At 40.5% G+C, this 17145-nt stretch overlaps 1 protein-coding gene across 1 annotated transcript in view; it reads left to right on the top strand.

The window, feature by feature from the left end:
- Nucleotides 1-17145, top strand: part of LOC130184481 (alpha-1,6-mannosylglycoprotein 6-beta-N-acetylglucosaminyltransferase B) — a 55077-nt gene that overhangs the window by 29382 nt on the left and 8550 nt on the right. Inside the window, exons 8-12 of the mRNA XM_056400411.1 lie at nucleotides 519-688; nucleotides 11309-11440; nucleotides 13254-13387; nucleotides 14501-14631; nucleotides 15357-15362. Coding sequence (XP_056256386.1) covers nucleotides 519-688; nucleotides 11309-11440; nucleotides 13254-13387; nucleotides 14501-14631; nucleotides 15357-15362 — 573 coding nt within the window. The remainder of the gene's footprint in view (nucleotides 1-518; nucleotides 689-11308; nucleotides 11441-13253; nucleotides 13388-14500; nucleotides 14632-15356; nucleotides 15363-17145) is intronic.

Genomic DNA, 17145 nt, shown 5'->3' with positions numbered 1-17145 from the left:
TCTGTTGAAAAATCTAATTTCATTATGTATTTAACAGTCTAGAAATTCCATCCTTCCCCATCAGCAATTACAGTGCTCGTGTATCGTTCTGCATATCAATTAGCCCTCAGCAGGTCAATTTTCATTTCAACTCAATGCACAGCCGATTGTATTTCTTGAGAGTTGTGTTGGTGTGAATATGCTGTCACTTGCTTCCTCGCTTTCATTAGATACTCAATTATATTTAAAATTTGACATCACTGATCCATACCAAATATCTGAATTTATTCATATGTGAATCTTTTGAAGCGTTTGTGAAAATCACTCTCACAAAATGTCAATTATTCACCATGTAGGACTGGAGATTGAATACAAAAATCCAAAATGTATGAAAATAATGGCCTGGTCTCTATAATAACAGTGCAGAGATGGGTTTAAAAAAAAAAAAAAAAAACCCTCTATACACTATAGTAATGAAACACTGTGTTGTAGCATGCACCTCTCTTCTCTTGACTTCCTCTTTTTCCTTCTAAATTCAGATTCTCGTCCATGTGGGCTTTTTGACTGAGGAGTCTGGAGATGTCTTCAGTCCCAAGGTGCTGAAGGGGGGTCCTTTGGGTGAGATGGTGCAATGGGCCGACATCCTCACAGTGCTCCATGTGCTCGGGCACAACCTCAAGATTTCGTTTTCTCTCAAGGAACTGCACGGGTAAGTCAAAGTTTGACTTATTCCTCTCTGATCCTGTTATTTTCTCATATTGCTTTCAAGCTGGAGGCAGAACTGCTGCAGTCAGTGTACAATACGCAGCTCTTTGAGATGATATTCCTTCCATCCAAATTTAATGTGGGATTCCATGGGGCATCTATGCAGGAATCATCTGTTGTTTTATGAAAATGCAAACCATAAAGCATTGTCTTTAGCTTTTTTTGTTGAATGAAAATGCTCTGTTGTTCTCTCTGGATGCTCTGCAAGTGATCAGCGGTCCAATTGGAGCGCTTTTTCCCACACACTGTTTTCGATCACCTTTGGCCACACACAGATAAGCTATCTCTCCTTCCTGCAGAGTGCCATTTCAGCCTGAGGGCTTGACAGCATCTCTACAGCTTGTGTACCTCCTTCCTGCTGCAGCTCACTGACTCCAGAGTGATAACAGCCTTGTCGCTTGTCATCACGAACATAAGTCCTTATGCCAGCAGACACACACATATATACACAACGTGCCTTCCAGTCACACAGACGAGATGGTTTCATCTAAAAATATAAGTCTATTGATTGTCACACTGGCGAGGTGTGGTAAGAGTTCAGAAGGCAGACGGGTCCAGTTCTGCCTTGGACATTTTCTGGGCGCCGTGATCTTTCAGAACTGCTCCAGCTTCACGCTGGCTGGTCAGGAAAATGACTGTACAAGACGAGATTTGCTGTCGATTCCTTTCTGCCAGTGGGTGGTGTGAAGCCGGAGCAGACAGGCTGATGATAATGTGCGCTTGTTATTGAACACTGTATCCATTGCTGTGGGGAAGAGGTGAGGGCATTGATGAGTTAGAGCTGCCCTTTGATCTTAAATTTCAGGCTGTGAAGAAAAGCTGCTTTGATAAGAACAGACTGTGGAGATCAGTGAGGGTGGAAAGATGGCGCAGTGGGAATACTTCTGTTGACCGTGCTATTATTTACCCCACTAATTGGTGTCATGGTGTATTGAATCACTGCAGCCTGTCTCCTTTGGGTGCACCGTCAGAAATGTTTAGAAAATTGTAGAAGTTTTGACAGAGACTAAAAAAGAAATATCAGCCAAGGTTAGGGCTAACAACCGATAATATTCTACTGTGTGTGTGCGTGCGTGTGTGTGTGTGTGTGTGTGTTTATGCTACAGCAGAGAGAGACAGTTAAGATTTCACTGGTGTATATACATTTATATAAGTGTACAGTGGCGTTCCATTAGAGCTGATATTGGTGAAATGTTCAGCATTAGAGAAAATATAAGTAAAATATAAAATATAGCTAAGAGGATTCATAAGGCACTAACTATATTCCCTCTTTGCTTTGCAGCCACACAAGACACAACCCAGTGTACATATCCCATTCTTTTAAATGACCTTCGTAAATTGGCCATTTAATGGCAGATGCCGAACATCCATAAATCCCTTTTCTGTGACTATTAATGAATATAGAAAGGGAACATTTCTCTCCATCCCTTACTTTTACTCTCCCACATGCTATTAAATTGACAGATCGTTATGTGGGCTGTGCTCCCACAGATTCCCTCAGGCTTGTATCTATTTACATTTCCCACTCTTCACTTTCCCACCCAGGCTTTGGAAAGGAGCTTAATATCACTGGATGGCCTGCTGTGGTTCTGGTGTGGACAGGATTGTTGATATGTTTAGTGTTTTCTCCGATAGACAGATTAGCCACACTGGGAGCGTAGTTACAGTGGGAGTCCGACTGTTGGTTTGCATCACATAATTGGCTCTAATTGGCAGCACTCATGCTCTCTGGTGGCTTCTGTGAGTAGTCACTTTGGCTGCCATCTTCCCTGTGCAAATCAGTTACGCTCACACGTTGTGTTTTCACAGTAAGATTCTAGTTTACTTCCCCTGCAGACGTCTCTGGACAAAGACGTTGGTGTCTTTTCTCTTTTCACACACTGCAAGATTTTCTCAAGGGATGCACGATCACACCTTCATGGGTAGTTGTGATTATTCTATTGATGTAATTGTAATTATTATACATTTGCAATTATTAATTTTTTCTATCAACCTGTTGCTCCTTCAACCCCAATCACCTGTGTAGCTGAAATTATACCGTAACTATGTAGTAGGTGAGGTTCCATCCAAATATAGCACAAATCTTAACTCAATTTTGACGAAATCTGCAAAAGAAAAAGAGAATTAATGCATGTTTCCATCCAATGCTGTCATTAGGAGTTGCTTTGTGAAGAGAAACAGCTGGTTCCAGCTCCATTTTATTATGAGCAAACCCAAAATTGCATAAAAACATGTGGCTGGAAACCTACCTAGTTATAAACTTCTTTTAGAAAATGTTTTGCATAGAAGGCAGGGAAATTCAAACATAGCACTGTGCACAACAGATGGTTTAGCTGGCCATGTAAATCATTGTATCAGGGAACAGTGATGCATGTCATTTTGATGAATTATGTCCTTACTCAACTTACTACTCCCTGGTAGTACAATAGAATTCATTGCAGTAGCATCAACTCTGCCATCCGGCCTAATATTGTTGGCTTCACATAGCTTTTAGCGTGGCTGTAGACTCACGTTACTCACCATCTAATCATAAGCTGTGAAAGTCAGAACACTACTCTGAGCGTCAGATGGATGTCCTAATGGCGCTATGAGTGCTGCAAAGTGACACAACTTTTAAGGCACATGGTTTAACTGTAGGTCTGATTCAACAATGGAAACTAATCAATATGTAATCTTTTGAAACAGTTATAAAATTGTATTTCTTCACATAACTCCCATTAGTACATTTCACTTGATGGTACTCATTCTTTCCTTTGAAAAGGACCATTGTTGCTCTGCACATAATTCACTCTGTTTACAATCTTTCACTAAGAGCATTACGCATTAGCCGTTTCTCCAAACATTGTCTTGCTCTGTTGTAGTGTTGATATGAGAGGTGGTAGCAGTGTAGACACTGAGTCATGAAGAGAAAAGTAAAAGACAGGTCCATGTAGAAGCAGAGCGGTAGTGATAAAAGAACAAGAGAAGGAGTACAGTCTCTGTCTCTCATCTTTCCTTGATTTACTGTAAGTGAGGTGGAGACTATGACATCATTTCTGTCTGTAAGACCGGCACTTTTAGCGATCTGAGGGGAGAGGAGGGGAGGGTCCCACTGCAGTTTGCAGTGTGGCAAAGACAGCTGTCACTTCCGCTTTGGGATCTCCCCTCATCTCCTCCCAGAGCGACACGGGTAATTAGCCTGCGACAGAGCATGGCGTCTCAACACCTGAGGAGCAAAGAAACAGATGAGGGGGGTGGGGGGGTTAGGTAGCTGCAGCCTGTCACATACAGCAAGTTCTGTCAGCAGGGTGGAGGAGTATTGTACTTACTACTGTTATCATCCAGAAATAATCAGGAGAAACCAATATTTTTGATTTGCCTCACTCTCTCACAGGATGATTCCAACTCCACTCAAAATGTCTCTGTCAGTCTTTCTCTTTATGTCTGACGCTGTTATCATCTCACTGTTTTTACATACTCTCAGGCTCTCCCACTTTGCTGTTCCCTGGTTTGACGTGCAGGATGTGAGAGCTGCTTTGCCTAGATGCTTTGCCGATGGCGTTTCTATATGAATCATGTCTAGTGGGCTTTTGTGGTGCACTTGACAGAGCATATTAACACAGCCATCAGGTAATTTCCTCCTGTTTCTTGCTGCAAACATACAGAAGTGCCAGAATTGTGTGATCAGTAACCTTAAGAAATTATTTCAAAAATGTTTAATTGGGACTCAAATGTGTCTGTAATCCTCAAACCTAGCCTGAACAGTAGAAGTAATGACAGGCGTGTGCAGGCATGCTGAAGTGTAAAATAAGAAACTTGAAATCAAAGTGTTTTTTTTTCCTCGAAGCATCAACAAAGAGCCTTGTTATGCTGCCAGTGTCAGGTTGTGCCTCTCCATAAGTGCTGATGCACTCTCACCCTGCAGCCTTCTGATTGATGAGACTGTGTTTCTGTGCTTTAAGATGAAATGCAAAAACAGCAGCACTGTTAAAAATAGCCAGTGTGGGCCAATGCCGGGATTCGTCTTCAGTACAACAGAGTAGTATAGTAACTAATTTAGGTTAACACTGCAGTACGTTTGTGTTGCAATATGTTGATATTCCATAATTTTTATTACTAAAATACAACTAGCCAGTGCTTTTAAATATATAAACATACATAAATATGTCACCCTAAAGACTGTCGTTTAGAGATTTTTTTACAGAAAAATACGGAATTTTTTAAAGACCAAGAAAGATTTAAAGGAGCTTTATGTAAGTTTTCCTATTGCTAAATAGCCAATGCTCTGTTATTCTGTTCTGTTTACTTGCCAGTCTTGCCGAGAGCTTCAGCCCTTAATGAATTTACAGTACAAGAGGTTATATCTCAGCCCGTTTGGAGAAGTAGGACATTACCCGGTTCCCTGTGGTCGTTTTTGCCTGTGCTGTTAACAGTCAACTTGACCAGCCATAATATAACAAGCTGGAATTAGTTGACTTCACCTGCGTTTGTCAGACCGCCGCCTTGAATAATGGACAACAGTAATAATTGCTGATGAGTGGTTGGAAAGGTGAAGAGTTAAGAAAGCAGTCACATGATTTTTGTTTACCCTCCTTTAGAGAGAGAGAGAGAGAGAGAGAGAGAGAGAGATAGGATTTCTGCTATGACTATAAAGTACACATGTAGCTTCCACTTTCTCCTGTAATAACATGCAATCGTGAAAATTGTAAATTGAACATAATTTTTTTCCAGAATTGATGATCAGTCACAAACATTTGTATTTTGTTATCTGGATAACTTTCCTCCCAGACGAACATAGGGGCCAAATTTGTAACTAGCCTTGTCTCAAATAGGGTTGGCCTACAACACCAGCAGTCTGATGGTTTGTGAGGTTGGTCTGGGATGGTGTCAAATTCCCAGCCTTAAACATCCCTTCAGTCGGCCCCTGAATACACCTCCTGAGCAGCGCTACTTCTTCAGGACAAACGGGATGCTACAGTGACTCAGTATCAGAAAGTGACTAGATGGACCAACTGGGCCTGAGCTAGGTGGTTGACGATGTAGATATAACAAAACTTAACTAGACAGACATATTTAATGCCCATACACACCCGAAATTGTTAGATTTTCTGCAGCATAAGGACTCTGTTTACTAGAGTTTTAAGGAAATTAGGCCCTCTTGTGATGCTGACAGCTCCGAACGTACTTCCATGAAAATACACAAACAAGCTGATGATTTTTGCACTACAGTCCCTCTTAGTAAGTAAAAAAACAAAGTTAAAAATCAGATTTCTCCCCAGATGTTTGTATTATTGATGTTTTTCCCCATGAACGCAAAAATATTTGCAGTGTTTTTTGTTTTTTTTTAATAAAAACTGAAAATAATGAGCCCCAGTTACTTTTTATGCATACAAAGCTGTCCAACACAAAGGAGAGACTGTTTCTTATGTGCTGTGATAGCGCCATTTAAACATGAAATTGGAGACAGATGCAACACAACAAAGTGGCACATCGGCTGTATCTGATCATGGCTGCGACAACATCTAAGGTTTCATCTCCTCTCGCTATCCTGCTGTCTCAAGTGATCGATTAGCATGCCAGACCCCGCTCCCTCTGCCAGGCCAGCTTTACACTCAGTGGCACATCAACTCTCCTCTCTGCCCATGCCATTCACTTCACACTATGAGCCCTCTCCCCAGCCTGCCTCCCTGCAGCCATCAGTAAACACCATGCCCCCAGCTTCAGCCCCTCACATGTACCGAGAAATTTGCCTCAGCCAATTACCTTTCCCGTTTGATATACTTTATGCGTCTTTCCTTTAAGAGGTAATTCAGCGCGAGTGTGGAGTCTCATGCGCTCATTTGTTTGTCTCATTCTCTCCCTTTCTTCAAACTGGTGAGTTGCCATGGTGCCAGTGGCCAGCTGTGAAAGAGAGAAATTGTGCCTGATGGTGGTTATCAAGACGTTTCAGGAAATTCATGCAAGTCTTGCACCTTTGTTCTTCTCTTTGCAGTCTTTCTTTTGTGAAATTTGTCTTCCACAACTTATTTGTCCTCTTTGAAGTCTGAGCAGGTTATTAAAGCACAGATCTTTTTTTTCTGTAGAACTCAGTTTGATGCTATGTTTTCAAATATCTGATATTATTTTATTTTATTTTTTGAATAAAGTTTAATTTATCCTATTACACTTATTATGTGTGTAGCCAAAGCCAGATAGAGCTTACGCCTGTGTTGTCCAAAACCTATTAAAAACACATTTAGAAGCATAAAGTTGCGTTGGGTGACATATTCCTTCACTATGATGAACTCGGCCAGGAGGATTTATCCTGAAACAACTCTCTAGCTGCATTGTCATCATTTGAAAAGGAGCTCTGTGACGGGAAGATATCACTGAGTATGCTCAGGGATGTGCTGCCTCTTTATACTTCTGAGAAGATTAAACTACATTTGCTATCTTCATCACAGTGAAGCAAAATGTCACCAATATGCAACGGCATGGCTTTTGTTTAATGTGTTTTTAATAGTTTCCGGATGATAATGAAGTTATACATCACAGAGGCATGGGCTGTATCAGACTATGGCTGCACAAACAGTACTTGTTAGTAGAATGAATCCATTGTTGGTCTTGGTCTTTTCATGGGATTTGTTGGTAATGATAAAAAGATAAAATAATGCCATCCGTATCCTTTAATCTTGTGCGCGTGTGCCTCTCCGAAGGAGATAAAGAGAAAAAGATGGAGTTGTTTGTGTCTTCTTTCTATATATGTATGTGTGCTTGTGAGCTACAGTCTGTGTGTACTCCTATTTTCATAGTCTTTGCTCCATAATACACTTTAATCCTTTTACTCTTCCCTTAAAGTTTCTCTGGATTTGCATATATCCAATTAAACCTCTGAACAGCAGCACCTTCATTGAATCTGTGTGGAGTGGAGTCACGTACAGTTCTGCACTCAGTCACTGTAACACATCTTTTCTTACATTACTGCATGTCAGCATTAAACTATGAGGGTCCATAAAGACCATAATTCAAACTAAAGCTCACACAGTGAAATCTCACACACACAGACTGATGAAAACACATGCTCATTTATACTACATACGCAGAATAGTGGCAAGTGAAACGACACACATACACACACTCAAACAACAGAAGAAATTTATTTTACGTACATTTGAATTTATTACAAAAACTGCTGTGGCAAGTGAGAGCTGTTTCAGTATAGGGTATAATGTGGAAGAGTTAATTTCACTGTTTTCCCATAATGTGTAAAATATGGAATTTCCATATTTGATCTTATAACTTTCATGTGCTTTTTCTCTATATGAATAAAGTTTATTTTCTTGCCCGCATCAGGGCCTTAATATAGTAAGATTCTGTCAGCTGGACTGTACTGTGTCCACCTGGCTGCATACTGCACACAATATAGAGAACAGAAATACAGCTTAAGTGAAGAGCCTTTTGTTTGTGTAAGCACTGAATTGCCTGGGTGTGTAGTTTTGACTGATGAAACCGCAGCGTAAAGCACCGTTGGCTGACACACTCTTGCTCATTATCCCATCTATTGTAGGGGAACGGGCCGCCATGCCTGTTTCCACAAGGCTGCAGTGCTGACTAAATACGTTCACTGTCCAAAGGAAGATCGATAGTCTCTTGTTTTGCAGGTATTTGTGTGTATGTGTGTGTGTGGTTGTTGGGTCGTGCAAGATTTGTTTCCGAGCCAGGTATTGAGAGAGTGTGTAAGGTCATGGGTCTGTGACTCCTGCTGCAAAAACTTTCATGAAGTGGATGCAGTTTGACAACACTAAAAGCTATTATATTTCTCAACCAACAGTGACTGAACACAGGCTTTTCTTTAGTATTTCCTGTGCTATTTTGATCATCTCTATCTTTTACAGAGGTGCTTTCATTAACATTGGTTCACTTTTCTTTCTCATTCATATTTAAACAGAAGCTCTGACAGTGTTCCCTTTTTTTGGATCTCCTTTGATCACAGAACGTTGTTGATATTTAAGATCCAGTCCATTTCCTGTCGCAAGTAATTTGGTTGCCGTATCTACTTTGTAACCCCATTAGTGTCTCAGTTACACTTTGCACGAGAAAGCTCCAGTCGATGAAGCAGGAGCATTTATTACATTGACAAAGTCATGGGAAACTGAAATCTTAAACAAGGAAGACGACTATTAGGTTAGATGGGTGTTAACTGTGTCAATAGTCCCTCCACTGACTGATGTCATCAAATGCTGTTTCCTTACCTTAACTTTAAAATCCTTTGGCCCAGAACCAAAGAGCGATTGTAAAAAATCATATCCACCGTGCACTGCAGTTCATGTTTGTCCTTGTGTGTTCTTTTTGACATGGAAAATAGTGCACATAAACTAAAGGTGCTGTGTAGTGCATCATATACTTAATATTGTAGGTGTGTAAACTATGCATAGCCAAAATTGGTCATTGATTATTTCGGGAGACAAAAACTAGATCGTGTTACATTTATAAATCAGATGTTTTCACATGCAGGTTCTGTTAACTGGTGACTACCCCACCTCTTACCCACTGTCAGCTAAGATTGGCTCCAGCGACACCTCCAGTGTGTTTGTGTGGTATGTACTGGTCCTACAGAACTTTATCACTGTATTTATGAAGTATTTTATACTAGAGTTTGTTTTACAAACTGCCTCAAAGTGTTTAATGTCACATTATCCCGACACACAGTAAAGTACATTTAGTGCACAAAGTACATCCACTCTCTCTTGTTTTTGTTTTGTATGCTGCGTGGCTCATAAGAACTGCTGAAGTTTGACAAAGCATTACTTTCTCTTGTAATGAAAACAGACACGCTTGATTGTGTTTTCCTCAAACAAAGTGTTACCTTGATCCCAACTGAAAGCAGAGCACTCTGAAGCTGCACTGTACTTTGTCATAGCAGACAACAAATTTGCATCTCCTTTCTTTCTTTTTTTTTATTTTTGGTAACAAAAGGCCCTTTTTTAACTGCTCTCGTCTGGTTTTATTTATACTGTATTTTTTCAGGCAGCAGACTCTTAATACCGAGCCTGATCAAGCCAGGCTCATTGACTGCAGAGAATAGCGAAGCAATGAGGGCAGGTTATCTCAACACAGCGCTGACTTCTAATCTCTCACATTTAATTTATGCCATAAATATACAAAGAATATAACCGTCATTCACACACATGCCCTGTGAGCAATATAGAGGGCTGAATATGCAAGGCGATACAAGCCTTTTTGCAATCAGTGCTTTCCTCATTCACTTAATTGTAATTTCTTCATTATTTTTCTCAAAAAACATCTGGTAAGAGAAGTAACAATGCAAGAGATGCCAACATTTTTCCATTCATTCAACCTTAATTTTTACTCGTAAATACATTGAGGTAGAGACCTCATTTAAAATATAGCCGCGTAAAAGAACAATGCACAAAAAAAAATCCAATGGACCAAGTAACTCTCGAAGGAAAGATAAAAAGATAAAAATGGCAATACATAGTAAAAAATTATAACAACCCAAATTATGATAGTGAATCCTAAAGAATAATTAAAGCAATTAAAATTTAAAGCCAATGAATCAGCTCAAATAAGAATTTATGTGGTGCTTTAGATGGTGTCATGACAAAGGCAGATGCTGCACAAATAAACTTGAAAGCGGCCATTTCTCTGCATCTGTCAGAGATGTTTGGTTAAATGAACATGCTGCATGTCTCATATAATATGTGTGTTTCTGCGTCTGAGTCAGAACAAGTTGTGCAGACAAACCGAGTGACCCCCCAGTGCGAGACATCACTGGCTGGTAGTGTTGAATTGTGGGTTGTTCGGTTGAATGGCTCTGCCGTCGTTTTGCTGAGAGCGCTGAGATGCTTCACGGTGCAATTGGGCTCTTTCATTCCTCCTGTCTTCTACTCTCTCTCTCTCTCTCTCTCTCTCTCTCTCTCTCCCAACCATTCTCAATTCTTACATGCACCCTTTTCCACACTTGAGAGAAATGGGAGAAATTGCAGCACAACGCTATGAAAAGTAGAGCTGTCCCATCAAAATCAATTACTCTCCTGATCTGTTGTTTGCGTTATGGTGAACTGACTGTATTTTAGTAGATTTTTTTGCTTTTTTAGTCCTTTTGTCCACAATGGTCTGTCAATCACAGTAATGTTCACGAAAGTTGTCAGATTCCTCTGCAAGAATTCATCCACCTGCACAGGTATGATAATACTGGAGTGACAATATTAACATGTTTTTATTAAATGAACTAACTGATCATTGACTGTTTGTCGACTACAGCTTTATTAGTATCAGTGTAAAAGTGTTGGACTGAAGGCAAGTGAACTGAGCTTTTAGATGTGCAGAACCTTAGTTGAGATTCTGTTCAAGAACTCAGTACGTTAGACCTGAGTGCCCCTGGACTGCTTCACTTTTGCTGAGATATTTTCTCTTTCCACTTATGAGATGGCCAGTCAAACTCTCTCAGGTAGTGACATTTGCTCTTTCTCTTCTTTTGTGTTTTTCATCTGTGCTATTGGATTACAGTGAGTGTTTTTATGGCACCTTGCACGTTTTTTCGACTCAGTATCACAATAAAAGCACATCTGATCCATGTATGCAGGTTTTTGGGTGTCCCTCCAGGAAGAGGAAGCTGCCCTTTGACAGGACCTCTGCCCTTTGACCTTATCTACACCGACTACCATGGCCTGCAGCAAATGAAGCAGCACATGGGTCTGTCACTGAGGAAGCACAAGTCAGTCTTCTCTCTCTCTCTCTTTCTTAGGACTGTCATTTCTGTTTGTTTAACAAGCTCCATTTACTTGTTGCATCAATTTTGGTTATCACTAATTGCCTTTCTGATGAAATACTTCACTATTGGCTTATTGACTTGCCGGCATTACAGGCTGGTAGACTGGGCGGCTAATTTAGCCTCTTTCCACGCTGATCAATGAACAGGGTCAGACTTCTGGGCTGATGTCACTTCCTTTTTCTCAGACTGTTGATTATATGCATCAAATAGAGAAGCTTAAAATGAATGTGTTAGCATATACACAACACAAGTTTATAGTTATATGTATTAGAATGAAACACAGCTCATTTATTTGCAAATGCCCAAACAAAAACCAACATATTCCATCACTCTGCGTGGCTGCAGGCTCTGCTCTGACAATAAATACAGTTGGTAAAGTTTTTGTTCCACATGAGCAAAACTGGAACAGTCACAGTATACAAGAAAATCCTCTTCTTTATCCAAACAGAGAAAAACTTTGTAAACAGCTTTTAATGCAAACTATTCCCTTGGGAGGGAAATATATTTAAGAAAAACTTCAAAATCTTCAAGTTATAGCAATGTGAAAATAATGGTAATCGATGGGGTGTAATACAGTGTTGACATTTCATGCTCTGGCTTTATTGCAGGTTGTTTGCATCCTGTATTTTACTGTCAATGTATAAGAAAAGAAAGCTGCTACATTTGTTAAATGACCGAGCAGAAGGTGCACGCATTTCACAATAATTCATTCGGATTCTCCTGTGTTTTAAATGTCTAAAATGCGGCCCCCGGCAGAGCAGCAGCGAAAGCCTCTGCTGATTCCAATCAGCATCAGTCCAAGGTCAGCCAATCGACAAACACTCCTGAGCTGTCAAAGTGTGACAGACCAGTACTTTAATTTCCTCACCAGCCCTGATGCTGATTAGAGATGCAGGGCATTGATAAATCTTCTCGGACTGGATTACATCAGTGGATTTTTTGACTTCCTACTGCGAATATTCACTGCTGATAAAGTGCTGGTTTTCTTTATGTCTTTTTTCGTGCTGCTCCTCGTAAACTAAATGTTCCACCCCTGTTTTTCCGTTCAGGTTTAATCTGGAGAGACGTCAATGCAATGTATTTCAACATGTTTAAGTGCTGATGCAGTCGAAGCGGTGCAATCTATTCCCTGTTGCAATGTTGCCTCAACATTATCAGGAAAGATTTCAAGCATTTTTCAGTCAATCCAGAGAGACTTACACATGGCAAAAGAGTTTAACATTTCAGAGAGCAGTATTGATCCATGTGTTTGACTCAAATCCAGCTTAGCCGAGTCCAGGTGGTGTCATGCTCTGTTCCAGGAGAGGGCTCTGTGATGGCTGTGAAACAAGGCTGTGATTTAAACCTCAGCTGTCTCACCTTGAGGCCCCGTATGAGCTCTGCTCAACGAGGGGAGACTGGCAGGGGACATGGATATCCATCACGGCTGACAGCTTTACAAACCACTCTGACAACAAGACACTATTATAGCTGTGTGATAAGCTCCCATAACTCTAAATGAAGAATATATTGTTTGTTTTTACACGGCTGTCATTCGTGTCGTTACTGTGATCTAACTGTGTGAGCATATTATTATGCAGACTTAATTCTTACTGTGCATGAACGTGCTACCTTTGGTGAAAAAAACTAAACTGATGGGATTATTTTTCACTTTTTTTGCTCTTTGTTTCACTAATTCAGCAGAGACTTCCTGATTTGAAAGCAAGACACAACTTTGTTCTAATTTTAGCTCAGCCTATTTCTTATTCTGTCCCAGGTGCCACATCCGAGTGATTGACACCTTCGGCACTGAGCCTGCATACAACCACGAGGAGTACGCCACTCTGCACGGCTACAGAACGAACTGGGGCTACTGGAACCTTCACGGCCAACAGTACATGACCATGTTCCGTACGTGGACTTTGATTTTTCTCTAACAGATTTCCACTTTGCTCTTTCTGAGCTCGAGGCTTCACATCTGCTTATGGGAAATTATTAGATTAAATGTCTGCATAAATTTTCACAGATGATTATAAATCAGAAATACGAGGTGTTTTGATGCGTGTGCGCAGGCATGTGTGCGTCTGAGTTTATGTGACTGAGTGTGCAAACAGATTGGATGAGCTTACTAAGTCCTCAGGACGACACAGGCGCAGCTTTGGGGCACAAACACCGCAGAGCTCGTTCATAACATCTGTGCCTGCACAGATGCCTGAAGCAGCCTACAGTAGCCAAGCACCACCAGGCTTACACACACAAACACGAGCACATTCACGGCACATTTGGTGAAACTTCAGCTGTTTGCACTAGTCTCCAATTAATTCAGAGACAATGGGCAACCCCCGCTGTTTCCAAAATACTTTGTGTTATCACAAAGCATGACACTGTGAAAGATGTCAGCTTTCATCTCAGGTTTGAAAATTGACTGAAAATACAGTTTCTTTTGCCTTCCCACTTTACAGCTCCCTGGTGTAGTAGATCCTTTGTGTGTGCCAACATTCATAGTGCCATTTTGTGTTCTGAGAGCTGAAAGCTTTCAGCACACATTAAAGCTGCAATCTATAATCCTGTGTTCGTCAAAACTACAACAAAGATGATTAATAAAAAGGTTCACTTCTGTAAAGATCTTTCACCTTTCTGTTGATGTACAGTTAAAATCAACCGACCAGGTCACATAGAGGAAAATACACTGTACGGATTATTGGTGAAGTTAACACTGGCATCATCAACTAGAAATTTCTCAACATCACAATTACGGAACGCATCCTCAACCCCAGTACATGTACCATTTTTACTGTTTCACCACACTGTCCCATACAGATGAATGCAACAATACATTTTTTAAAATATTATGAATTTCAGCTTTACAGAATTGCCATTGCCTTCCTTTTATTCTGTATTCTCTAAATGCACAGCAGTCTGGATCTCCACAGTAGCTACTTTAATTTAATAACTTTTTTTCCCCCAGACATTGAATTGGACTTGTAACGTTGTATTTCCAATTGTTTTGTTTGTCCTTGGCAGCCCACACTCCAGACAACTCTTTTATGGGTTTTGTGGCAGAGGAGCTGAATGAGACGGAGAGACTGAACATTCAGAGGAACAAGGTTAACAATATGGCGGTTGTGTATGGCAAAGAAGCCAGCATGTGGAAGGTCCGTATCACACAATAACCCCCTGCAACAACTGTCAATACATGTGGTATATTTTTGTAGCATCTTTCTAATCTGTGAGAGGAGGAAATGATTTGACCCCGGGTGGGTTGTTTTTAATGTGAAAAAAAAAAAAAAATGCAGAACTTTTGAATATCACATTCCTTAACTGTAAAACACCCACTAGATCTAACATTTCCAAACAACTGTCTCCTCCAGGAATCTGTCCTGAAGTGTGTTGGTAGAGGAACAATTGGTTTTGTTTAGAGTAAATTTTCCCTCCGAGCTACTGGCAAGGTTTCTCTCTCATACTGTAACTTTGAAGTGTGCTGGAGCTTCCCCCAAGGTTTGCTTCACTTGTATCTAACTGGAGCTTTGTTCCTGCACTGCCACAGCGTCCCATGTTTCTTAGAACAACTTGAGCCGCAATGTAACATTTGTGAGTCTGAAAGATTGCACTGTAAAAGCCAGTAGTGCCAGGGTCTCTCCAGACAGTGAATACCCCCTCATTGAGAGCAGCTTCTTCCTCCACCTCTGAGATGCATGTGAGATTTGGGGCTTGCAAAGGTCCTACGAGAGGAAAAATGACTAATTCTTCATGTCATATTCTCTCTCTTCCCCTACATCTGCGTGTCCCTACTCACATCCCTCCTCTTCACGCTTCTGTTCTCGTCCTGTACTACTCTGTATTCATGATACCCTGATGCATCATTGATGGATCTACACAGCTTCAAGTAAGTGCACCTGCCTTACACTGGCATTATCGATTCTCCAAATGTCAAAACCCAAACTGAGTGTTCCTAGACAGTTCCCCCTCAGTTATGTGGGCATGTATTCATATATCAGAGCCTTAGTTTTGAATGTCAGTCCAGGAAGCAGTTATTCCAAAATAAATGCTAACAGACGTGATTTCAAATATTTGCCAGAATCTAAACCTGTGTAATGTAGCATAGAGGACCATCATGTAAGTGCGTGTGTGTGTGTATGTGCGTGTGTGTGCATGTGCACTTATTAGGGTGGAGTATTCATGGGCATAGACAAAATGACTAAATGAATGACTGAATTAAGTGAAGAAGTTCTGCCCTTTTTCCTACGGTCACAGTTATAATTCACTGTAGAAGTATCACTTTGAGTTACAGAAAGTGTGATTTCATCTCCATGTTGCTCGCAGACATTAAAATAGCCCAAGATGAAAAACGAGGAGTAACACTCGGATGACATTTATAAATGCTTTATGCCTTCAAGACATAGCATTAGTAAATAATTCATGACATTCCCCCCAGCAACACTTTTTGAGATGAACAAATTCACTTTTAGCTCAGTAACATTATTCAAGCAAAGTGTCTCCACACAGCAACACAGAAGATATACATTGATTTAATTCTTTCATCATGTCACCGGTGTTGGATAGTTACCAAGATGATGATGCTAGTGCTAACAAGAGCTGACTCAGCTCATCAGATCTGGTTGCCTCATTTCCATTGACAATTTTTGCTCAGGCTGGGGTCATTCTCCTGCCCTCCCCACAACACCTTTGGGATTTTCTCCTCTGCCCGTTATAGAGTGGTTGTGTGTAATACTGATGAATCAGTGCACCTCCATTTAACTGGTCAAAGTAATGTTGGTGCTAGAGGAGAAGTCATTGACAGTGTTTAAAGGTTCTGTAAACAGTTGTCACTGCTACTAGCCAGCCATAACCATTAGTCCACACATTGCCTGCTGGCATTAAACCAGTTAGCAATAGCAACATTTGCTAAACAAATTCAGCAAGTTAGTTAACGGTATCCTGCCTAATGTAGCAGGTCATTAATGAAGACGTAACATTATGTAGCTATCAAGTTACTTAATCATCAAGGAGAAGAAAAGTCAGCTCCGAGTCAAGCTGGAGCCTTTTAAGGTTCCTAAAGCCAGACCAGTATTGGCTCCACAGTTCGACAGGGAAAGAAAGAAATTCAGCCTTGGAGTTATCTCCTGGGACCGGCTGCACATATGACACCGACAGAGCCAGTAAAAAGGGAGGAACTTACATGCACCAACACGTACACATGCCTTTGGACCGGATACCAAAACAAAGGACAGAGACACTCAGATTTACAATACACACAGAGGGGGTGTATCTTTGTTCTCTGCTCAGGACGTCATTACTCCATTATATCTTTACATAGAAAATAGTAGTTTGCTGCTATATTATTGTTTAAAATCTTGTTTACAGAACCTTTAAATTAAACATAGTACAAATCAAAAGAAGGAAAAGCTCATAAATGCATAGCTGGCATTCTCACATATAAGTACTGTCTGTGTCTCGAATGAGACATTTATCTGAAAGTTAATTCAAGAATTTCATAAAAACAGACTTTAGTTTGGCCAGCATTTATTTATATATTCATCATAGAGGTCTGTGCTTTAATATGTGAGTTTTCAAAGCAACATAAGCAGTATAAAAGCATCCAAACTGCAGGTCAAGTGGTCTTGAAAACCATTGGAATATATGCCAAATACAAAGTGAGAATGAGAGGC

The sequence above is a fragment of the Seriola aureovittata genome, chromosome 17 (genome assembly GCF_021018895.1).
Source record: "Seriola aureovittata isolate HTS-2021-v1 ecotype China chromosome 17, ASM2101889v1, whole genome shotgun sequence".
Lineage (NCBI taxonomy): Eukaryota > Metazoa > Chordata > Actinopteri > Carangiformes > Carangidae > Seriola > Seriola aureovittata.
Note: the sequence above shows the minus strand (reverse complement) of the source record. Positions and strands in the feature narration are given on the sequence as shown.